This window comes from Plutella xylostella, chromosome 4 (assembly GCF_932276165.1).
Source record: "Plutella xylostella chromosome 4, ilPluXylo3.1, whole genome shotgun sequence".
NCBI classification, from domain to species: Eukaryota; Metazoa; Arthropoda; class Insecta; order Lepidoptera; family Plutellidae; genus Plutella; species Plutella xylostella.
The window spans coordinates 1,278,710-1,302,855 of NC_063984.1; the positions used below are offsets into that span (position 1 = coordinate 1,278,710).

The 24,146-nt window shown below is 39.6% G+C and overlaps 5 protein-coding genes across 5 annotated transcripts; 2 read left to right on the plus strand and 3 right to left on the minus strand.

Moving 5' to 3' along the window:
- Positions 1–55: 55 nt before the first annotated feature.
- On the minus strand, positions 56–796 carry LOC125489944. Its single transcript, XM_048627589.1, has one exon. The coding sequence runs from the start codon at positions 794–796 to the stop codon at positions 56–58; it is 741 nt and encodes a 246-aa protein (XP_048483546.1).
- A 3,191-nt stretch (positions 797–3,987) lies between these two features.
- LOC105397364 (cuticle protein 7) lies at positions 3,988–6,075 on the plus strand. The gene is made up of 2 exons (XM_011569376.3): positions 3,988–4,116; positions 5,387–6,075. Exons 1-2 carry the CDS (start codon positions 4,057–4,059, stop codon positions 5,951–5,953), a joined length of 627 nt encoding a protein of 208 aa, XP_011567678.3. The 5' UTR covers positions 3,988–4,056; the 3' UTR covers positions 5,954–6,075.
- A 3,162-nt stretch (positions 6,076–9,237) lies between these two features.
- On the minus strand, positions 9,238–15,596 carry LOC105389400 (cuticle protein-like). The gene is made up of 2 exons (XM_038121172.2): positions 15,467–15,596; positions 9,238–10,653 (listed from the first exon to the last, which is right to left on the minus strand). The coding sequence occupies exons 1-2, from the start codon at positions 15,476–15,478 to the stop codon at positions 9,541–9,543; spliced, it is 1,125 nt and encodes a 374-aa protein (XP_037977100.2). The 5' UTR covers positions 15,479–15,596; the 3' UTR covers positions 9,238–9,540.
- Positions 11,165–13,577, plus strand: LOC119691891. The gene is made up of 2 exons (XM_048630596.1): positions 11,165–11,361; positions 11,605–13,577. The coding sequence occupies exon 2, from the start codon at positions 11,605–11,607 to the stop codon at positions 13,537–13,539; it is 1,935 nt and encodes a 644-aa protein (XP_048486553.1). The 5' UTR covers positions 11,165–11,361; the 3' UTR covers positions 13,540–13,577.
- Positions 15,597–19,968: 4,372 nt separating the features above from the next.
- On the minus strand, positions 19,969–22,552 carry LOC105389382 (cytochrome b-c1 complex subunit Rieske, mitochondrial). The gene is given in 4 exon segments (NM_001309085.1): positions 19,969–20,471; positions 21,073–21,250; positions 22,026–22,169; positions 22,266–22,552. Coding segments are annotated over 4 exon segments (819 nt in total). The 5' UTR covers positions 22,474–22,552; the 3' UTR covers positions 19,969–20,182.
- Between the last annotated feature and the right edge of the window lie 1,594 nt (positions 22,553–24,146).

Below are 24,146 nucleotides of genomic sequence, written 5' to 3' on the forward strand. Positions count from 1 at the left end.
TAATAAATCGAATTAATAAATAGAATTAATAAATAGAATTAATAAATTAATATATTCATTTCTTATTTCGGTTAATGTGTACACCTACGCAATGCCTCACAATTGGACTATCCATCCTATCCGCCAACACACTGAGGATAGCATTCGAGCTGCTCCGCGTACGCGATAGCAAGGAAGCTGCTCGCTTACGCATGACGGCAAAGAAGTCATCCACTCTGGCTTCAGCGAACATACCTGATGCGGAGCAGAATCTCGGCAGCCCCAACACGATCCTCAGTGCGTTATTGTACTGGACGCGCAGCGCGCTGTAGGCCCGGCGCGTGTAGTTGACCCACAGGCTGCACGTGTAGAGGGACTGACAGTACGCTCGGAACAAGGTCAGCTTGACTTGTCGAGTACAGCGTGCAAACCGGCGAGCCAGCATGTTGCACCTGACCGCCAGCGCCCTGCGCTCCCGCTCCATGTCCAGGTCGTCTACGAGCGTTTCCGTGACCACGTGACCCAGGTACTTGAACTCGGTGATTCTGTTTAACTCTACTCCTCCTAAGTAGACTGAAGGAACCAGTCTCTTTTTTATATTTGGAGCCTGAAAGACTAACAGTTCACTTTTTTTAGTATTGTACCTAAGTCCGTGTGTTTCCGCATACGACTCGCAGACTGCCAGAAGCCTCGTGAGACCGTTGATCGATGGGCTCAGCAGCACCATGTCATCTGCATAGCTTATGTTATTGATCATAACGCCATCTATTGAGCATCCAACTTTGGTGCTGCTGAGCTCACCTATCAGATCATTCATGTACAGGTTAAACAATTTAGGGGAAGACAAACCCCCCTGTCTTACCCCACAGCCCAACCTATACTCGCCACTGCTGGAATTAGACCATCTAACTGTGTTAACTTGATTGTCATACCAGTAGCGAAAAACTGAAACCAACTCCAGTGGCATTTCTTTCGCAAGCTTATCCCAAAGAATATTATAGGACACCCTATCGAAAGCCTTTGAAAGGTCTAAAAAGCACGCATAGACCGGTGTCTTTCTACTAGTGTAGTATTGAACAGTTTGCTTAAGACACATAATGGCGCTCTCAGTCGACAGCCCTGCGCGGAAACCGAACTGCCCGCTGTGCAGACGCAAGCATTTGTCCAAGTGTTTATTAAGCAAACTGTCCAACACTTTGGCTATTACAGTGGCTAGCGAAATTGGCCTGTAGTTATTACTGTCACTCAAGTCACCTGTTCTGTTCTTCACCACTGGCACAACAATAGCTTTCATCAGATCCCTAGGCAGATAAGAGTGTCCAATTATAAAATTAAACAAAAGCGTGAGTACTCTGGGCAGGTGTACACCTGCATATTTCAAATGTTCGACGCTCAGCCCGTCATGTCCTGGAGATTTACCTCGTTTCATACAATGGATTGCAGATGTCACATCCTTCACAGTATACTGTATATGAGGTGTATCAGCAGACACATCACGGGGGTGATCGCCAAGTTGAGTCAAGTTATTTACAGTTTGTACAGGAGAAACAATAAAATTACTTTTGAAAAGGTTAGCAATATCTGTACCATCAGAAACACCATCTACAGTTACAGGAAGGCTCATCCTGGGACTCAGTCTGTCAGTCTGTTTCCAAAATTTACTAAAATCTTTATTATCATGACTCGTTGCAATGATATCCATCTTAATCTGATTCTCATTGTCTTGACACCACTTCAACTTGTTCTTAAAGACCTTTTTGGTGTTTTTCATGTAGTCATGTATGTACCCAGTGGAAGGTTGGCCATACAGCTGCCAGGTCTGAAAGGCCAGCCGAGCCTCCCTGTGCGCCTCCGATACATGTTTGTTCCAGCCAATGACATACTTCTTACGACTACAGCTCCTAATCTTACTACAGTGAAGTGCAGCTTTCTGCATAACAGTAACAATATTATTGTACATTCGATCAATGATTTTCATATGGTCCGTATTTTTACACATTTTACCACAACACATGCTCATCTCAGGTGGAAAATCAATTGATCTTAATTCTGAATGACAGATACTATGATACTCATCAATTTGTGACTTATCCCGCTCGCCCCACAGTACAGAGTTATGCAATTATTGCTGTAACTTTTTGAATATGCACACATTTAAAATATTTCACTGTCAAACAATGTAAGTACATGATGAATGATTAAAACTCTCGCGAGCATGAAAAAGTTCCACCTACGATGAGCAATGAGAAATATTTCATTGCTCGGTCGTGAGTCGTGAATCTTGAGATGAATATACCTATGAACATTTAACTTTATAGTCCCCTAACCTATTCTCCTTCACTTTTGTACCCTTAGTACATTTTGTAATAAGGGCTAAAAAAGAAGAAAACGCAAACTACACAATCGGTAGCTACTCATTGCAGAACATCAAAATATAATCATTACAACTTTATCATAAACTTTTAGGGAACTCTATCTATGCAGTACTTTAATAAACTAGAATATAAATTACCCATTCGATAGCGATATAAGAAATGGGAAAATGACAAAAATACACTCACGAGAAATGAAAAAGTTCCACTTGCAAAATGTCAAAAACAAATGACGCAAATTATTTTAAACATTTAATTTCATCTTGTTGCATTAAGAAGAGTTCGCAGAACATTAGAGTTCAACGCGCTGCGCAAGCGCAACGCCTCGCTACTACAATGAAATTACAGTTTTTAGTTCACCCTTTCCCGTTTAAGAGGTTTTTGGTGCTATTTAATTGTCACTGAAACTTTTTCATTGCTCGTAAGTGTATTGATAATGTATGTTATCTATAATGTACCTATACATGGTGTTGCAAAAAGGGTTACTAAGTCGAAATCTAAGTGTGCAGCATGTTATATCTAAGCCCGAAAAAGAAATCAGAATGTCTAAATTCGCGAAACCTTCACCATGTATATAAACAGCTGAAAGGGGGTGAAACACTGTAAAACGATGTTCCTTGAAGATGACCAAATTTTGGCTAACATAATACTGGCTGAAGGCTTGAGGATTCAAGAACGCACCTCTACATAGGAAGATTTTTTTCATGCTACCGGTTACTCCCCAATTAACCATTTTATAATCCTAATAGTCGCAGCTAAAAATAAATATATGCTGACGAATAAAAACTAAATGAATACCCGTCTTTGAATACATCATAACATCTAAGTGTTTTTGATAAGTACTTACTGAAGTTTATGTATCATACCAACATGAACCAGTCATTAAAAAACCTACACTTACCAACCCAGAGAAATTCCCAACATTAAAAAAAAACTTACAGATCCATTTAAGATCACCCAACTTTACGATAATGAGCTTTACAACAAATGACAATAACTTACCACTTACTCAGTCCATTTCTCACGGGAGCAAGGTCGGTTTTTCCCCGGCCTTGCCCTTCCGCAGTATCCGCAATAGGACAATAGCCATTACACCTGACATATAGACCGACAGACAGCACACATTTATGTATGAGTACGCGCATTTCTTAAAGATCACCGAGCGGCATGCGTACGCGCTGGTACAGTCGGCGAGAAGAATGGTTGGAGGAATTTGAATTTGTAAGAATTAGGCAGAATTCGTTTTTTCTTTTTCTGATTTATTTATTTATTTCTTTATTGTACAAATATTACAAATTTACCATATAAGTACTCTTTCTATAATTTTATAATGATAAAATATTTGCATATTTGATTATTAATTTTATTATTTAAACGCATCCAAATACAAAACCATTTAAAAATACTATTACAATTTACATTTTATGTTTGGCTACATCAGTATCGCATACAGTATATTTTACCCCGGAATTCTCCAGAAACGATACAAAGAAAGCTGGTCGGAATATTCACTCGCGACTCTTGCGAGCAATGAAAAAGTTCCAGTGAAAAAAGGTTAATGACATACGAATCAGGATATCAACAACTAAACACCACCCACCAGGCTTCGCTACATTTGCCATAGCTAAACACCACCTCTGTGTCCGACTGTACATAGCCAACCACGCCTGTACTCAAAGCTGCGTATATAAAAGCTCATCGGAATATGTATCGATATTCATTCTTCGAGTGGAATTCATCTCATCTAGTCGACATGGCCGCTAAGGTGAGCCATTTCCTATTATTTACCACTAAGTGTCAAGTGATTGAAGTGATTAGTAGTAGGTGGGATTAGAACCTTGGTCACCTTGTAAAGGAAGCATTGAGAAAAGGTTTCTTTGACTGTGACTGTGATTTACATAGTGACTAATGCGGTGAATTTTCTTAGTTTTTCTTTCAGTACAATATTTTTAATGACAAATGATTAGAATCAAATATTCGGCTTTTTATACTGTAAGCTTCATATTGTTTCCTTCTTCTTAAAAAATAAAAAAAGTACTCATACACTTAAAAACACTGGCACTTGTGTAAAAACTTATGGGTATTTGGTAGCCTTATAGTTACCTATAGGGCCTATTGTACCTACTTATACGCATTTTTACATACTTTAGTCTAAGGAGTTACCTGTTAAATTCTGGACACGTACTGATCATATCCAATATTCCGGCAGGTCCATCTGGACAACGCGTATAAATTATAAATGAATCTCAGATTGACATGTCAATCTGAGATTCAATTTCAAATCAACAAATATTATATCGCCATCAAGAGTGTACATGATGATCTGATTTCAAGCAAGAACCTCAAAAACTGACTCTGACAACCCTAACGCATATTGTAAATTATTCGAAGATCGAGGAGACGAGGGACCATCAGTATGTTCAGTTAAATTACCGTCCTCAGTTGTGTTGAAAATGCTTATAAGATTCTAAGTTGGTATACAATATTTCTAAACTCACCCCAAATTTCCGGTTTGCATAGTTAAATTTTCTCATTATAATTATGTCACCGCTACAGTTTTAGTTCATAATACGTTTCGTCAATGTCCGCACTACTTATAGTCTAGTTTATGATACTTAATACTTATTATGTTATTATTCCACAATCTAATTTCACCAATTTCACTAATTTTCTACTTTTCCGATGCCGCCAAAACAAAAAGCGATCTTGTTTTGTTTCTTTTCTTTCACTTTTTTTACCGCTCCGCGACGTGTCGAAGGTTTGTGGCTCAAACAGCCAATAGCAAAATAAATATACAAATAATTAATTTTTATAAAAAGGTATGATTTGAGATTGTGCTAAAGGATGTAAAGTGTTTATTTTGTAAAAGTACCTATGTAGAAACTTAACATGTACTATTCTATTCTATTCTGTTAGGGGGTGAAGTTCCTGTACGTGGCTCTCTCGAGTGGAACCTTTGTACATATCCCCTTGATTTCAGCTCAGCCAGCCTAACATGTACTATACTCGTAACTAGATCCCATTCTCCTTTCCAGTTCGTTGTAGTGCTCGCCCTCGCGGCCGCCGCCCACAGCTCGGTGGTCCCGGCAGCAGACACCGACTACACCAGCTTCGCCTACGACGTGGCCGACCCCAACACCGGCGACTACAAGCACCAGGTCGAGACCCGCGTCGGGGGCACCGTCACCGGCCAGTACTCCCTGGTCGACCCCGACGGCACCAAGAGAACCGTCGACTACGCCGCTGATGACGTCAACGGATTCAACGCGGTCGTGCGCAAGGAACCTTTGGTCGCTGTTGCCCCTGCTCCCGTCGCTGTTGCTGCTCCAGTCGCAGTTGCCCCGGCCCCAGTCGCTATTGCCCCTGCCCCAGTGGTAGCCAAAACCGTTGCCGCAGCCCCGGTTTACGCTGCTGCTCACTCCGTCTATGCTCCGTCAGTCTACGGCTCTTACGGCTACCCCTCAGTGTACTCCGCTGGCTACGCTCCCCGCTTCGTGTCCTCTGGACCCGTGGTGGCCAGGTACGCTGCTCACCCTGGGTACTACGGCTACGCTGCGTCCCCTCTGACCTACGCTGCCCACCCTCAAGTCTCTGTCTGGTGAATAACTAAGCCAATGTAGAAACCCTGATGTGTTCCACCCGTTGATGTGTAAATATGTATGTATATGTGTATCTCTTTGTACATAACATTTTATGTTTGTAATAGAAAAAACAAATGCAAATTGTATGTGAGTTTCTTTTGTACTACTTATCGTCCTACGCCACTCCATATCATAGATAGGTAGGAGTACCTATAGTAGGCGAAAATGGGTATGATCCACCTATTACCAGTTAGTTAAGTACTACAAGTAGGTAAGTACCTCTAAGTACGACATTAACCTACGTATCATTTCAAAGGTGGGGAAAGTAGCACCTGCTCTTTTGTATCTCATGAATCTCATGATAGAATCGAATGTAGGCACATATAATTATGATCTCAGACAAAAACTAATTTCAGATGTGAGTGACGAGAAAATTAGAGCTCATAAATAAATATATACCTAGATCGTGATTTTACGTGATGAGTAACATACATACACAGTAACATTCACAATAACACATAGGTACCTACCTACCTACCCATACACGTTATTAAAATTCGCGGTTATTGAATCAGTAGGATGAAGCTTAATCTCACAATCGTATAGCTCGGTAATGCCCGCTGATGATGTGAATCTCTTAATTTCTAGCTAATTCTCATAGATCTCGCAAATTGTGCATTCTAGAGACAAGAGATTCATCTAAAAAAAGATTTATTACTAACTTATTAAAATTCTCTAAGCACACATAGATGGCAGGTATCATGATAAGACAGTGTAAAAGTAGTTTTGTGGTTCATTGCTATGAATACATTGATAGGCGGTGACTGCCTCTATATCCTATGACTCCTATGTATGTTCTGTAGTTCTTTGCTATAAAGTTTATGCTAGGCGGTGATAGTAATATACCTACTCGCGAGCAATGAAAATATTTCAGTGACAATAGCACCAAATTAATCCTAATCGGAAAAGATTACATTAATGAAGCCTAATGATGCCGTCTGCAATATTAAAGTATGTACGATATTTATAAGCTTTATAAATTCTGTTCTTGTGTAAAATAAAAAATACTCTATCTGTATCTGTATTGGTATTTAAGTATAAAATTTATGTATAACCGTATACCTATATACAATATATTTTTATAACAGTAGGTCAAATGACAGTCCTCTAGGACGCGACTGAAAACCAGTGCCGCGTCAGGTGGGTGGATGCCACCTCATCTGTAGCGGTGTAAGCTGAGGCGCGGGCCTTTTCGGTGCTGGACGGTTATATATATTTATTATACATGTATTTTTAATTATTCTTAATGTTCTTTTGTTTGTTTCACTTTTAATTTTTATTTCTTTTTTTTTTTGTTTTATTTTTTGTGTACTTAAGTTATTATTGTTTTTTTGGTGAGTGGTGCTAGACACCGAATAAAGACTTTTTATCCTTATCTATCTATTTAATAGAGTGGAGACCACGAACAGGCAAACACAGCGTGGGACGCCCTCCTGCCTGCTGGACTGACGACCTTAGGCGGGTGGCGGGTAGTGGTTGGATGAGGAAGGCCGAGGACCGAGTGTTGTAGCGCTCCTTGGGAGAGGCCTATGTCCAGCAGTGGATGATTATTGGCTGATGATGATGATGATCTATTTAATATCGCACAAGAAGTTTACCAACTAAATAGGTAGGGTACCTACTACAATTTCAAGGTTCACCATACCCCAAATTTTAAGTTGGCGATACCTGCACCGGCATGAATATTGTATTGTAAGTTGAACTTTTTCATTGCTCGCGAGTGTAGTAATTATTTTGTGGATATATCAAATTAGTTAAAAATATATGCAATGATTACCAATCATTAAAGAATCGCGTTGTGATCATGAACATCTCGGCCATCCAGTCCCAAACTACGCAGAGCTATTATATAAGTAGGTACACCTTGCAAGGGCGTACCCAGGATTTCAGCTAGGGGGGGGCAGCTCATACCTGTTCCGAGATGATGGTCGGTCGGGTTATATTGAAACATTATAGATAAAAGAATATTAAATCAAAATATCTGACAAAAAAGAAAAGATACTTTGTTTCCAACACTTCATATTGCGCACAGTAAGTAACACGTTTTTAATTTCCACTTGGCAGGAAAATTTACGTTTATTTTATCTTCTAGGGGGGGGGCAGCTGCCCCCCCCTGCTCCTACCTGGGTACGCCCTTGACACCTTGTAATGTTAAGTTTAAAATACGTATATATAGGATACTTGAAAAAAAAACTACGCTAACCCTAGTTAGCGTAGTTTTTTTTTTTTAAGTTAGTACTATGTTGTGTGTCATCGGAAGCAGGGTAAGTACTAAGTACCACTACTATAATAATATAAAGTTGATAGATAGGAACCATCCTTCATCATCATGAGTCATTAATCATCTATTGCTGAACATTTCCAAGGAGCGCCACAACACTCAGTCCTCGGCCTTCAGTAAGGATGTCGGTTCAGTGGGCCGGAAGGCGTCCCACTCTACGATTTGCAGTTTTTGGCCCATCATCCATTTGTGGAAATTAAGTAGGTACTACTTATGTCATTCTTAGGGTGAATTCGTCCAAACATCACGTTACACGAGAATAACTATACCGGAATAAAATTTATACTCGAGTAAATATCTGCGATAAGTATATTTGCATTCTACCAAGTTATACCATGGTTAATTGAATGAACGAGGAACGAAACTGTACTGCAACTAAAATAAAAATAGCTGCGTTATCAAAACATGCAATAGAAATGACATGCCAACTTAGTTTGAATGGATTATAATACTATGAAATTGTTTATGATTTCATATTTTAATCGCTGTTGTTATTCTGAGAATTTGCCTTTTGTTTTTGCTTTGACAGATATGTCATATGACGGTTTTCTAATCAGCTGATGTGCCGCCGCCATTGCAAAATTACTCTCGGATAAGCTCGTTACACGGTCAATGTTGGCGGTATAACTTTTTATTCTTGGGATAAAAGCTACTTATCTTGTTATCAGGTTTGGTAGAATGCAAAATCAGCTTACTCCCGAGTAACTGGTAGTTTACTCGTGAGTAAAAAGTTACTCGACGTTGGTCGAATCGGCCCTTAATGGTTTTAAATTTGAAATATCCGGTCAGCTCTGATCTTACAGAAATACAATTTAAATCAGAGCAGGTGTAGACCTAGTCATCTACTTACTTATTCCAATTAATAATGCGTAAAATGACCTTTACTTTAAAATAAAACACATCCTGTGTCACAAATTACAGAGATCATAATTGAGACACGCGAATAGATAATAAAGAAACGATATTTATATCATTAAAGTGATTTATTAATATTATTATAAACTAGGATTATTTACAACAAAAAACATCACTCTTTCCTAAATGGTTCACATTATGTCACACGGCGGACGAAAATGCAAACAATAAATAGAACAATGCCTTTTCCGAATCGATCGGCTAATGCCATGATGTGAGTCACGGCATGATCGATAGTTATCGTTTGCGCAGCCACCCACGACTTCGATACTTTTTCGATTTAAGTCAAAATAGGATGGCTATGCTCGAGGGAATGTAGGTAGGTACGTATGTATGTATTATTTGGTTTTATTTACTTCTTGTAGTAAGGGTACGGGGAAGAGTATCCGGCAGCACCGGCGTACAACGACGGATTAGCGGCGTAGGGAGACGGGTAGAACGACTGGCCCGGATAGACAGCCGGGGCACCCGGATAGATCTGGGGGACTGGGGAGTAGTACTGGGGAGCAGCCCCGTAGTATTGCGGGGCGGCTGAGTAGTATTGTGGCGCGTTGGCGTAGTAAGGAGCTGCTTGGTTGTACACGGGGCGAGGGAAGCCAGGGGCTGCCTGGTACGCGCCAGGGTACACTTGAGGCACCTGGGAGTACACTTGAGGGACTTGAGCGAACGCTTGCTGCGGTTGAGCAAAGACTGGGGCTTGCGGGTAGGCGGCCTGGGATCCGTAGGCAGACTGAACAGCGTATTTAGGCTGAGTGTTGACGAATGACGCGCGGGCTTGAACCGCTGGTCCGACCACGGTTTGCGGGACGGGTGAAGAGGTGATGACTGGAGCGGCGGTGGGGACTACAGCAGGAGTGCCCGGGGAGGACACGAGGACGGCCGGGGTGGCGGTCGGAGCGGCGGGGGTGACCCTCACGACCGGGGCAGCCGTGACGGGGGCAGGGGTCACTTCCACGATCGGTGCCGCGGTAACGGGGGCTGACGTGGCGAAGACATGGCTGGGGATTGAGTGAGTGTGGACCGCGTTGACTGGAGCTTGCGCGGTGTAGACGACGGGAGCGGACGCAGCGTAGCGAATGTTGTCAGACGCTGAGATGGAAGAGTACAGCGGGGGCGCGTAGTTGGCGACAGATGATGTGCCAACGACAGGTGGTTCCCCGTTCACTGATGGCACCGTCGGCGGGTGCACACTGATGCCTTCCCTCCTGATGACAGCGTTGAATCCGTTATGGTCGGCGGTGTAGTCGACGATACGTTTCGTGCCGTCAGGGTCGACCAGGGAGTATTGGCCAGTGACCGCGTTGCCCACTCGGTGCTCGACCTGGCTCTTGAAGTCCCCGGTGTTGGGGTCGGCCACGTTGTATGCGAAGCCGGAAGCCTGGTTGTCGCTGGGGGCCACGGCCACCAGCTCGGCTTGCGGCGCGCATTGCGCTGCGGCTAGCAACGCCGTGAGGGCGAGGGCAAACTGAAACAAAACACGTGGGTAACTAACTGCAACAAACATAAATGTGTCATCGCCTTTACGGCTTTTTTTAAATGCGACTCACAAATTGATTCTGAACTTAGGTAAGTACAAGGTTGGCTGGTAGAGATTGTTCTAAGCATAGAGCTAGGAAGTACTATTTTATTTATAAGTTGTAAGATTTTAATGTTTTCTTTCATGGTGCAAAATAAATAGGACTTTACTCTATTCTATTCCTACAACTCCGCGTGTGATTTAGATGGTCGATCATTCGCCACCCGTGTAAATGACCTATTATGAAATCGTTCCACACCAGGAAATGAAATTGATTCTAGATATATTTTAGTGGACAAGATTGTATGTGGATCAATTAATTCTAAAGCTACAAATGTCACACGGTCTCATCCTTGCAATTTGGGCAATTAAATATTTATAAACATAGTGCGAATTACGTACGACAGCGATAGTGAGTAATTAGCATACGATCTTGGCCCGTCTTTCCAGTTTCAGATACCTAGGGTAGCCTGGGTACGGTTAAAACAGGGTACGGTTGAAACAACTCTAATAATTCCTAAACTATGGGCGGTACGACGAGGGGTCCAAGGGGAGAGGGACGCGGCTTGCGAGTCCAGACATGAATCACAGTGCTTCGTCGCATTTCGCGCGCCGTGCACGTGTGTAGGTGGCCTCATTGTATTTTTTTCGACAAAAGTAAGTATTTTGTTTTGTTTTCTATTTCCAATTGTTTCGTTGATATTAGCATTTGTGTTTTAAGTGTTTTACTACTTTGTTGCTAGACTTTATGGGTTCGGAAACACTAATTTGTTTTTGTGTAGGTTATTTTGTTTTGGAGGTGTGTTCGTTTTAGTAAAAAATGAGTGGTTGGGTACGGTTGAAACGATATTTGTGGGTACGGTTGAAACAATGAGTTCATATTATTTTCTTATTTTTTAGATGCCGAGAGTACGTGTAAGGAAGACTTTGAGGGCGCAGATCGACTTGTTGCAGTACAAAAACGCTTATGAAGATGTAAAAGCAGGATATTCATTGCGGACAGCTGCGGAGAAGCATGGAGTAAACCACTGTTCGCTCTTAAGGTATGTAAGAAAGCGAGATGCATCTGGTGGAGAAGATAATCAAGACATGGGGTACAAGGCACACAACCGAGTTTTCAATGAACAGCAAGAGCGGGACCTTTCAAAATACTTGATTCGCTGTGCAGATATATATTTCGGCCTTACGAAAAAGGATGTACTAAAATTAGCATACGAACTTACCATTAAGTATAAATTGGCACGACCCCGTACTTGGGATGACAAATTGGTGGCTGGTGAAGAATGGTTTCGTATGTTTATGAGGAGAAACCCTGAACTTTCAGTACGGGCGGCCCAAGCTACAAGCCTCTCAAGAGCGACTAGCTTCAACAAAAGCAACGTAGATGCTTTCTATGATAATCTGACGATCGTCATGGATCGCGATAATTTTGGGCCACAAGATATATATAACGCCGACGAAACAGGCATTACCACAGTACAGAAGCCCAATAGAGTGGTAGCAAGGCGGGGTGCTAGACAAGTGGGTTCTGTGACTTCAGCCGAAAGGGGCACACTTGTCACAGTTGCCTTTGCGGGGAATGCCATCGGAAATGTCATTCCTCCCTTCTTCGTCTTTCCAAGAGTGCGCTTTCAAGAACATTTTGTTAGAGATGGACCCGTAGGATCTGCTGGAGGTGCAAACCCCTCTGGCTGGATGCAAGACGAGACATTTTTAAAATTTTTGGAGCACTTTAAAAAATATACAAATGCATCCCCTTTACATAAAGTGTTACTTGTGCTCGATAACCACTCGTCGCACATACATATTAACTCACTGGACTTTTGCAAGGTCAATGGCATTGTCTTACTAAGTTTCCCTCCCCATTGCTCACACAAGCTCCAGCCGCTTGATCGATCTGCATACGGCCCTTTAAAGAAAGCTATAAATTCAACCTCTGATGCATGGATGCGTAACAATCCAGGAAAGACAATGTCAATTTATGACATCCCAGGTATTGTAGCGTCTGCTATGCCAGTTGCTCTTACACCATCAAACATTCAAGCTGGATTTCGTAAAACGGGAATTTACCCATATAATCGGAATCTATTTACTGAACTCGATTATGCGCCTGCATTTGTAACAGATAGGCCAAACCCCGAAAATATTACAGAGGCTGAGTTTGCTCCTATAATTAATACTAGGCCAACTGAAGATGAAACGCCGCCATTATCGCCTTCTATCTTGAGTAATGAACCACCGGTAGAGACAGCGGTTGAATTTTATGCTATAAATAGTTCACCAGTCCTAAGAACAGAACAGGAACATATTGCTGAAGGGCAAACGCAAGCTTTTAAAACACCACCTAGATGTCAAAGCAGCATAAATGTTCAGCAATCTTCGCCAAAACCATCTACAAGTGCTCAACCAATGTGTTTGAGAGATAATGAAGTATTTTCACCAGAACAAATACGACCTTTACCAAAAGCTCCTCCAAGGAAATCTAAAAAAGGGCGAAAACTCAGGAAGTCAACTATTTACACTGATACACCCGAGAAAGAAGAGATAAGAATGGAACATGAAATAAGAATGAAACGGACCAAAGCTAAGCAAGTTAAGAAAAGATTTGATGGAGTAAAAACAAGGAAAATCACCACAAAGGGGTCAAAAAATAATACACAGCAGGAATCATCATCAGAAGAAGAGGAATGTTTCTGCCTTGTTTGTATGTCACCGTATTCAGAGAGCAGATCTAGAGAAAAGTGGATACAATGCGCCTCTTGTAAACTATGGGCTCACGAAGAGTGCACAGAAGGTGGGCTTAGCTATGTTTGCCACAACTGTGACTCAGATTAATCCCAAATCTTAGTTTATGTTAAATTTATGACTTGAAAACATTATATTTTCTTTCTTTTTTCTAAATTTGGATTGGAATTTAGGTTGGTTTTGTTAACTATATTTTTTATGTTTAGTTTTAAGATTGTCAATTTGTCACTGACAGTGTAAAGGCTGATTAAAGTTAACGTTAAGTTTATTAAAACAATGAAGATAATTTTTACAATTTATTTTTGTTTGGTTAATTTTAATTGAAAAGTGTTATTAGTTCTGTTGCTTTTGTTAACTACGTTTTTTTTTTATTATTTAGTTTTAATATTGTCACTGAGAACGTTAGGTTAAGGCTGATTAAAGTTATCGTTAAGTTTATTAAAACATTGAAGACTGTGATTAAAGTTATCGTTAAGTTTATTAAAACATTGAAGACTGATGTTAAAATGCTATAATTATTAAGAATTACAATAAATGATGATTAAAACTTGTTCAAATGTATTATTTTTGTATCATTTGCATATGTTTCAACTGACCCCAGTCACTGTTTCAACCGTCCCTGGTATGGGGACGGTTGAAACAAATTCTTTTTTTATTTCGATTTGGTTTTACTAAAAAAATAACGTAGCTGGTAATAAAACGGCAATGCCTTTTGGTAGGTAGAAACACGCTCTCTTATATAAGATATCTTCATCATCGCTCGGCTTATAAACGGCAACATTGTGGACGATATTATTGAAATTGTTTCAACCGTACCCAGGCTACCCTACACACTGTGTAGTATTTCATTTCATTTACGTCCTTGTGAATTATCTCGTTTACCTAGGTTTATATTTGGATACTAGATCATCTAATAAATAATTAAGTAGGTAACGTATCAATATGAATCATTCAAAATTACATTTCATTTATCTATGTAGGTACCTACTTTAGGCCATATTATACAGGGTGTCCCAAAAGTCAACGATATGCCTTGGAGGGCTGATAGACCAGCTCATGAGTAGCCAGAATATCATAATATGACCTCAGTAAAAATTCACTAACTTTCGAGATATTGACACTTTTATAAATTTTGTGAAAATCGACACCTTGGCTCACTTTTTTGCGTGCCGCCGGTACAAATTTCCATATTATTAGTATTTTTTTGGTGTTGCATCACCTGTATAACCCTGCTATTGATCACAGTCCCCATCATTATTATTATTTTCTTTATGGTATGGTTTTATGGTTAAATCACAATGTACCTTCAGCTTTGTATCTACAGCCTCATTGCTGAAAGAGATTTAAATCACATTAGCACCCTCTTCGTAAACTTCTGCCTCTCTCTATAAAATTCAACTTCAATGATGACTTTTGTAAAATTTTCTAGCATTTTACTGAAAAAACCGACACACCCACCGGCACGTGCAAAATTCAAATCATCACGACCCATTACGTCCCCACTGCTGGGGCACGGGTCTCCTTCCAATGAAGGAAGGGTTTAGGCAAAATTCAAATGTACACTCAAAATTTAATATATTTTACATAGGAGACTGTTTAGGATATCTTGTTGAAAACAGGTATAAATTACGTAGTTTATAAAGACACAGTTGAACTTTAAAAAAATATATAAAATTATTAAAAAATTCTCAAATTCTGAAAAATTTAGGAATGTTACTGAAAACTTAAATAACTTTTAAAGCTTTATAAGTAGTTACTTAGCTGTGTTTTTATAAAAATGAAAATAAATTCATTTAAAAAAAATATTGTCATCAATCACAGCATACGACAGAAAAGTCCATAATGTAAACCTATTTTCCGAATTTTCCGATCCAGGTTAGTACTTTGAAGGATCGAAATATATCACAAAACATGCTGTAGAATGTGATATACATAAATTATACGATTGTACTTTATAGTTACCTAACAAATTAATATTTTATAAAGACACGAAGATAATAAGTTTTCCAATACATACCTTAGCTGCCATCTTCAGTATTGATAAGAGCCAAACGTCGAATGACCGAAGATCGAAGATCGTACCCAGTTTTATAGCGACATTAGCATTACTGCCTTGTATGGACCATCCGACGAATCGGTCACTAGTCGGACTTGAAAATTGGATCAATCTTTTGTTGGGGTATTTTGGTAATAAAATATCTCAAATTTGGCATTTGAATTACTTCGGGCGTGCATAAAACTCGTTACAACTACATTATCGTTTTGCTTATTGCCTGTAATATTGGCTGTTGGGTTTGGGTCACCCTGGGACTGATGTGGTGGGAAAGAAGTAAGATTGTACTTATCTTGAATGCAAACAGCTGATAATATTTTTAATGCTCCTGATAACTGAAAAAAACTGTTTTATACTTACCCTCTAACGTTCCTGAAGATTACTCTGAATTTGCCCTTAAAATTCTATACATCAGCAGGATTTACATAGGCTACTGCTAGCTACAAACATGAAATCAATCCAAACTTTTACCTGTATTTTGTGAAGATCCGCCAGTAGCCATTCATTGCCACCGATGTGTGCGTCTGGCTTGGGATCTTTCTCTGGTCTTTTTGTTTCCAGTCAGTCCGAGAGATTAAAACCTAGATGACCCCCACTCTTGGCAGTGCGGAAGGCCGCATAAGCATAAATCTGTAAACAAATATTGGCAATAAAAATTAAAATGTTGAATAACTAATACAATTAATTAAATTTATTGGAGTGAAGAGGTAGACAGAATAGTTATAAACACTACTTTACAGGCAGGAAGTGAGGTACGTATGACCGTCTTTTAGAGAATAATCATCAAACGAAACGGCTTAAACGTTTTTTCGTTTTAAGCATCATCCCGTCCTGCCGATGCCGGTAATGGTGCCCAGTGCCCCGCAGGTTTATGCGCAAAATGAGTACCTAACTAATAATACCTAATATGAGTACGTAAAGAGTTAGAAAAACTTACATAAAATCTGAAATCTGGAGTTGCAAAGGACTGAATATCTTCTAAAGAACGTTTACTTATTGTAAATACACCCTCCTTCATTGGGACACTCTAGCTCCAGAGAGCAGAACCCATAGTTTTCAGATGGCTGGATGATGAATCCCGCATATCCCGATAGTTAACCTAATTTGGAAAAGTGAAACCAATAGGCTAGTTAGGACCTTCCTAGTCGACGATCGAAGTCGATGAAGTTGAATAATGGTGCTGATCTCATAAATAAAAATCAGGAATGCGGTAGGCTTTTGTTTTCTACCACGTGGGCGCATAAGAAGGCACTTCTGATAGGATTTGCATAAACTCCTTTATAATATCTCGAGAAAAATAATAACAAGCGAAATACCTACTCTCAATAAATAAAAGTATAGAGTCCAACTTCGGACGATTTTATACTTTACTAATCTCTAACCATTTGATCCTCTCCTTATAAGTTAAACTATAATGGTGGGGTTTCCTATTCAAAGACATGTTACTTCACTCATGTAATAAATATTATATAGATCCGCAATATAAACCTTATCTAAATACTTACATTGATTTATGTAGGTGTTAGTTATGTAAATACAATTTAGAATATTCTGTGCATTTGGCCCTGAATTTTCAAAGTCAAATTAATGAAGAAGATTGTCTTAATTAGGATAGATGCCGATGTAACCAAAAAAGGCTTTATCACGAAGGCACTGTGAAACAGTGGTTTTATACGTTTGGCGCGTGCATCGTGCAATAGTTAGGGCCGAAACCGAGTTTCGCAGCAAGCGCGTGCTCCTGCCGCGTATTAATTTTGTATGACACGCGCGTGCGCGCGCCTAACTCAGTTTCGGCCCTTAGGCGACAACATAATAATTATATTCTCTTCAACGATAATTTAGTCCGTCTCTTACTCTTCTTCATTCATTTAGGTAAATGCGAGTAAGTAACTTGTTACCTAAAAGAAAATATGGTCATCTAGGCCAAATGCGTCAATGGGGTAAATGCGTATTTTCGATCCCATTTGAAAACGGCTTAATCAAAGAAGAAAAATGACATCTAGTTACGTAGGCTTAAACTAAATACTTTAAATGAATTGCGTAGTGATGGCGTTGTGGTCAACATATCCAAGTAATCAGCCATTTTGTGAATTGCACGTTGAGTGAATAGTTTGGTTTTGTGACAGGTGAGTGAAAAATCCAAGTTAATCTTAAGTTTTCTCAATTTAATTGGTTTTATTCAGTACTGATGGGTAACTTTATTTACTAAACATACATAAGTATTGGAAGGTACCTTATCTACTTATACTAAACTACCTACTAGGTATATATTTTAATAAATTAAATAAGTAGGCCATAGGGCACTACCTACCTTAATAGGTAAAAAATATTTTCTAGGTCACCGCCGTCGTTTGGCAAGGTTTCCAAGAGGCTGGCCGCATTGCCCCGCTGAATGGCGAGGCTTATCCTTTGTCCAAGGTATGTGCCAGCCCTTTGGTCGCCGGAGGCGTCGATGAGCCGTGTCGCAATTTCCTTGTATATAAGTTTTGCATCCGGCCCCCACGGACCCAGCGTCTCTACGCCGAAAGGCACAAACATGTAGCCTTGTCCTAGGGCTGCATACTTGCGCCTTTTAGCCGCCTCAGCCGTCGCTGCCGCCGCACCTGCCTTGGTCGCGGTCGCTGGTAGGTAGTAGTACTGATTGTAAGGAATATGCATTGGGTTACTTATTTATGCCATCATTTTCAATTAAATAGCTTTATCTGACGAATAAATGATGTTGCCATTTTCTAAGTTATGTTTTATGTCTTGGGGTAAATGCGCGAGCCGTAATGGGGCTAAAGCGATTGCTGCCACGCATTTGCCCCAAAAAGGAAAACCTTTTTATATCCTCACATTTTAATATGAACATCAATTTTTTTCAGATAAAAAATATAAGTGTACTTATCTGCCCATTAACGTGTAAGATGGTGGTACTTAATTACATGGATGTTGAGTTCATACAACAAAGATTTATATGGCCTTGGCAAAATACACATTTTAATTTATCATTTATGTGTTTAGGATGTAGACAACCAACGAACGTAATACCCAATATTCCTAAACATTTTATCATGGATAACGCAATGATACAAAATACACGATTTTTGTTGGAAGTTGTAGTTGTAGTTCATTTTGTTCATTTTTCAAAAAAGGTTGACAACATCTGGATTTATCACAGGGTAAATGCGTCATTAAAAATTTTACGCATTTCCCCCATTTCTACTAAATCCCCTGTGAATGCGTCAATTATTATTTGGCTGATTTAACTGACATAATATTGCATAAAAAAATTACTGAACAAAACTACCTTAATTTTTGCATGAAAAACTTACCTATTGCATAGTTACATAATAAAAAAAAAAATTTTAAAAAACAATAATTTCGAAACCTTTCTAAGATTCCAGCAAAGAAATCAATACTATAAATTTGTTCAGAAATAGTTGTTCAGTAGTCGTCAGTTTCTAAAAGTTAGATATTTCCATACATTCGCTCTCAATATTCTGATAACTTTTAGTGATCGAAAACTACCACACAATTGCCCCAGTTGACCTTACTTAAATATGTTGGCTATCTTTTACCTGTTGCAAAGTTAGCGTTGTGGGACTCTATCTCCGTATTTCGACACTTCACTGTCTCAAGATGATACTGTGATACAGAGGGACCTAGTGTAGTTTTTTCATAATCGATCGAGCAGTGAAACCTACTGCAAAATTGTATTGAAATTCATGTTTACTCGCCCCTTCTCGAGCGGTGTAAAAACTCACACTCCGCATGCAGATATCGCGGTCAAGGGCAACATAAATTGAAAAATACCTATATAATTTTTAAAAACAAGACCATTCAACTATTGCAACGAATAGATGCACCTTCTCCAATCTCTATGTAAATTAAAATAAATGAATTATGAAACCTTACAGCGATGCAGTTGGGATCCGAAAATGCCATGCAAGGTCGCCCAACTTATATAAATCTTACCGCTAACTATGCTAAGCAGTAACTCTAACCTAAAGCTCCATACTGTTTACCCAATTATTTGCAAAATTTGCTCAATTATTGAGCAAATTTTGCATTGCATAAGAAGAGTAAACAGTATGAAGCTTTAGGGCGAGAGCAGATCCCTTTGCCCCTTTATCCTTCTTTTGCATCTGCGGCTACTACACGGCTTCGTTATCGACAAACTAGTTTAATGCGCTTTCCACCAATCACAGCGCCGTATTTATGGAGAATCGAGATAAAGTTACGTTTATCTATGTCGATAACGAACCCGTGTAGCAGCAACTGGATCGGCCGAGGCTCAGCTGTTCCTGTTAAATTTCATTCTAATGTCCCTATTATTTGGATTACTAGGTATGCTTCTTAAGTATTCAAAAGATAGAGTTTACTGCTCGTCAACTATTTATTTAATTTCAATATTACATTATTAATATTTCAAAATAAATTAGCCGAAACACCTACACAGAACTAAGAAAAACAACAAATAAAAATTTCAGGTAACATTCTTTTATTCCATTTGATGTTCTATTGTACAGAATGGGCGTACAGTAACACTTACGCTTACATAAATTAAATTGTCTAGTAGATTACCGTCTGTCCCCAACAACCGATCTTTTCCCACCGCATTTAACATAATATCCTGCCGATACTACTAAAACCCGCAGCAAAAGATCGCTTACTGAGCGCAACCGTGAATAAATACGTTTAACCTACAACTAGGGTTCCCTCATCCATGAAAGCAACCGGAGGGACTTCCAAGTTAAGCGGGGCGGGTCCTTTGCGGATGCGTCCGGATGCGTCGTAGTGGCTCCCGTGGCAAGGGCAGTAGTAGCCTCCGAAGTCCCCGGCGTTGGCTACAGGGACGCAGCCCAAGTGGGTGCACACTCCGATGACCACGAGCCACTCGGGCTGGATCGTGCGCTGGTTGTCGTGTTGTGGGTCGCGCAGGGATTCGACAGCCACAGCTTGTTCGGCAGCGATCTCGGCTGCTGTCCTGGAATTTTAGGGAAAATGTGTTATTTTTTGTAAGTAGTTAAATACATTTTAAAAGGCAAGTTCCTAAATAAAAGCAATGTGGTTCACCAGAACTGACAGATTGTTTATCTGCAGTAGTTGTTATTCATCAATCAGCCAATAATAAGTTTTCAAATGTTTCTTTTTTAATGTGTGGTCCTCAACGCTTCCTTTAGTTTAGAGTTTAGACCCTCCAGGCCCGAAAATGGTGATACTGAGCCATTCGCCACAAGATTTGATTTTGAATATGCATTAATTATGTATGAAACTACCAATTTGTCTGGATCAAATTGCCCATATTGTAGTGTGGGTTAGCAAAACAGAGACTTGTCCTACCAATCATCTCTACATCCTTAACCAGGACTGAGGAGTACCATACTGACTGTCTCCACTAACTAAACATTCTTAATTTGACACTGTTGGTCAGCTTTCTATGTGCCTACGTGCATAATGTAGCTGTGTTACTGTATGTTCACTGGGAATCACATAACTTGACTAATGCACAGAAGACACTGTCTTTATAGTTCGAAAATATTCGCACATTTTTGTGGTGGAAAACCTTATTTATTTCAAATAATTACCTGTGTCGGATGAACAGCGGCTTTCCACGCCACTTGAAGGTGACGGACTTGCCCTCGGGGATCTCGGCCAGCTTGATCTCAATCTTGGCCAATGCCAACACATCAGCGGCGGCCGACATGGAAGATACAAAGTGGGTGACCACAGACTTGGCTGCGTAGGCGCTGGCCATCACACCACCTGGAATGCATAGAATAAAGAAGTGTCAAAATGTGTAAGTCACAGTGCGATAAGTAATAAGTCTGTCAAAATTCAAAATTGGTTTTACTTTCATAATATCAATTATATCTCTATTATTTTGAATTATTCATAAGGCCGTAGTTCTCTTTATTTAGATAGTTAGATTTATCCTCATCTCCTATTTACGTATGATTGGTAAGCAATTTCCCACAGCAGTAACACCCAGACTTATCTGGCGCGCTCTAAGTGACTCTAAGACAAAATGCACCAAATTATTATTGTGACTGAGAATGATGGGGTGTAGGTAAGATTACAATATTAGGCAGTAATACATCATCTTTCCACTGCTGGACAATGGACCTCTTGTGGCCCACAACACTCTATCCGCAATTGTTGAAAAATGATTTGAATAAAAAGGAAAAGTCTAATTGTACTTATTCAGACACATATTAAGATGTATGATAACTCGGTAAACATGAAGTTTACAGTATCATTGTAAACAAACCAACACTGTGACTCACCACAAAGAAATTTGGCTACTATTTAATGCAGATCACAATAAAGATGTCATGCAACGGGAGCAGGTTTAGTTTTTTATACAAGAGAACTGTATTAACTTTCCTGTTATTGTGCAAGAACAAAATTTTCTTGTGACTACTATTTTTTATGCTCAGTATATGACCAGACCATGCTATGATTGAAAGTAACAAAACTATAAGTACACTAAATAATGTACCACTTATCACAACTGAATGCTATAGAACCGTTTACTGACCTCCGGCAATGAGGTAAGTGAATCCGTGGCGGCCATCGCTGGTCTCCGCCTGCTTGGAGGTCGGGTCCTGGTTGTCCTTGCGGCGGTACGCCGTGAAGTCGGGCACGGCGATGTCAGTGTGCGCAAAACGCACCTGAGTTGGCACTGAAACCACAAGTGTTATCCAACGTTATGTAACCAAAATCTTGGAAAATTATTCTCTTCATTGTCAAGGTTATGGGTAGAAAGAAAGATACATACCTGATGGTCCACTCCTGACCTTCAGCCCTTGAATAGGCAGCGATCCATGCAGGGATTGCACTGTCGAAGTTTTCGGGAGAGGCTGAGACACCAACTTCTCAGAGGTTGTTGGGACAGCCACAAGAGGCTTCAGGCCATTGCTCACTACACTGGATGTGGCTTTGAAGTAGGGGGCCAAATGCCCTGACCTCACAACAACAGAAGTCATCTTTTACCTTCTAAACAACGCAAAAATTGCGAATTTATCGAGAAGGCACAAGTTCGCAGCAGAAGGAAATGTCAAAATTCGGTGTTGCCAGCCTGCCAATTAAAATTGTATCATTTTAATTTTATATAGAAGTTCTTAGAGTGATTTACTTAAAAAAATATTTTCTGATGATATTTTAGTAAAAATTTTATTTTCGTTATGATCAAATTAATACATTTCATATTCTACTAAAAATATTGTTTAGTATACGAAATAAAAAATAAACGTATTTTATTTATGGCAATGTTATTAAAAAATTAGGAAAAAGTGTGTTTCGTTTCAACTATAAATTTAATGTTATAATTTATCTTTTAACCTTTGATTTCTATACTTTTAGAAAACAAATAAGCATAATTTCCTTTTAAGTATTTCTAGCCGTGTTCATTAGGTATATATAAATGTATATAAAAATAGCCAGGTAATAATCATAAAGATCGATTTAATAGTTACGGATCCTTTTGCCAGATGGCGCTACGATACAGTTTTAGGCGGGCGAGATAACTAGACACCTGGGTTAAATGACATTTGTCTTTAGTACTGAGTGCAAAAAAACTAATATCGATATTACCAAAAATATTTCTTTTCTTCCTCTTTGCTATCAGTATTTTTATAATTAAACTCGGCTAGAAAAATAATGAACCTCGCCATACTGCGCAGTTCTAATAGAAATAATTTTCTTAAGAAAATTGTTGCGAGAACGTAAACATATAATGGCACCACTACACGTCTGCGGATGCATCTGCAGACGTACTCGAATGCATCTGCAGACAAATCTCTACAAGCAACCTCACATCTGTTGATCGGTCAGTCTGAGTTCAATATCGGCAGACGCTACTCGCAAACATAGACATCGCATCGCAAATAAAATTTATAAATATTTGTTTATATAAGTATTTAAGTTGATACCTACCTACTTGTTAATGTAGTAACAAAAAAGTATGCGATAAAAAAATAATTATTGTTAATCGTCTGATAATTCTTCGATAAAATTGCGACGGACTTATGCTGACGCTACAAAAGGACGAGAGCGGGGCCTCGCGCGGGGAAGCGGGGGAGGGGTAGATTTTTGGGCCAGGTGTCTAGAAACTTTGCGCGGGTACAAGCATTTGAGTTTTTCAGAATGCGATGATGGTAGGTTGGCCCGACACGATGAACTTGGATCGGTGGCCCTGGTGGTTTCTGGATGTGGAATGCCGAGGACATGGAAGTAGAAGAAGATTTTTTCTACTTCGATGGCCGAGGATTAAAGCTCAAACGAGGGTATTGGAGGAAGGTAAGTAGGTACTTAACATGCTGTAATTTTGTTGTGCTTCGGCAGGGAATAGAACTCGAGACCTCAGGCAGACGTTACCTAGCTACTAAACGATGCGTTAACCGACTTCGTTCGTTTATATAATTATTATGTTTTAGGCAGGTTCCAAATACTACTAGGATCTAATGTAGGTACCTTACCTACTTATAAAAAAAAATGGTTTAGGCAGCGGTTAGCTAAACACTGAACGAAAATGTTTTTAAATGAAACCCTGATACTGATTCAGAACAATTCTGACCTACATTATAATGGCGTCGTTTCCTTCAAACTACTTAGCGGTACCATAACTCACTCAATTTGATGAGATAAACTAGGTACTTAC

Coding starts and splice junctions, on each gene's coding strand:
- LOC125489944 (XM_048627589.1), bottom strand. CDS start 796: ATGAATGATCTGATAGGTGAGCTCAGCAGCACCAAAGTTGGATGCTCA.
- LOC105397364 (XM_011569376.3), top strand. CDS start 4,057: ATGTATCGATATTCATTCTTCGAGTGGAATTCATCTCATCTAGTCGAC. Junction 4,117..5,386: donor TAGTCGACATGGCCGCTAAG/GTGAGCCATTTC, acceptor TCTCCTTTCCAG/TTCGTTGTAGTGCTCGCCCT.
- LOC119691891 (XM_048630596.1), top strand. CDS start 11,605: ATGCCGAGAGTACGTGTAAGGAAGACTTTGAGGGCGCAGATCGACTTG.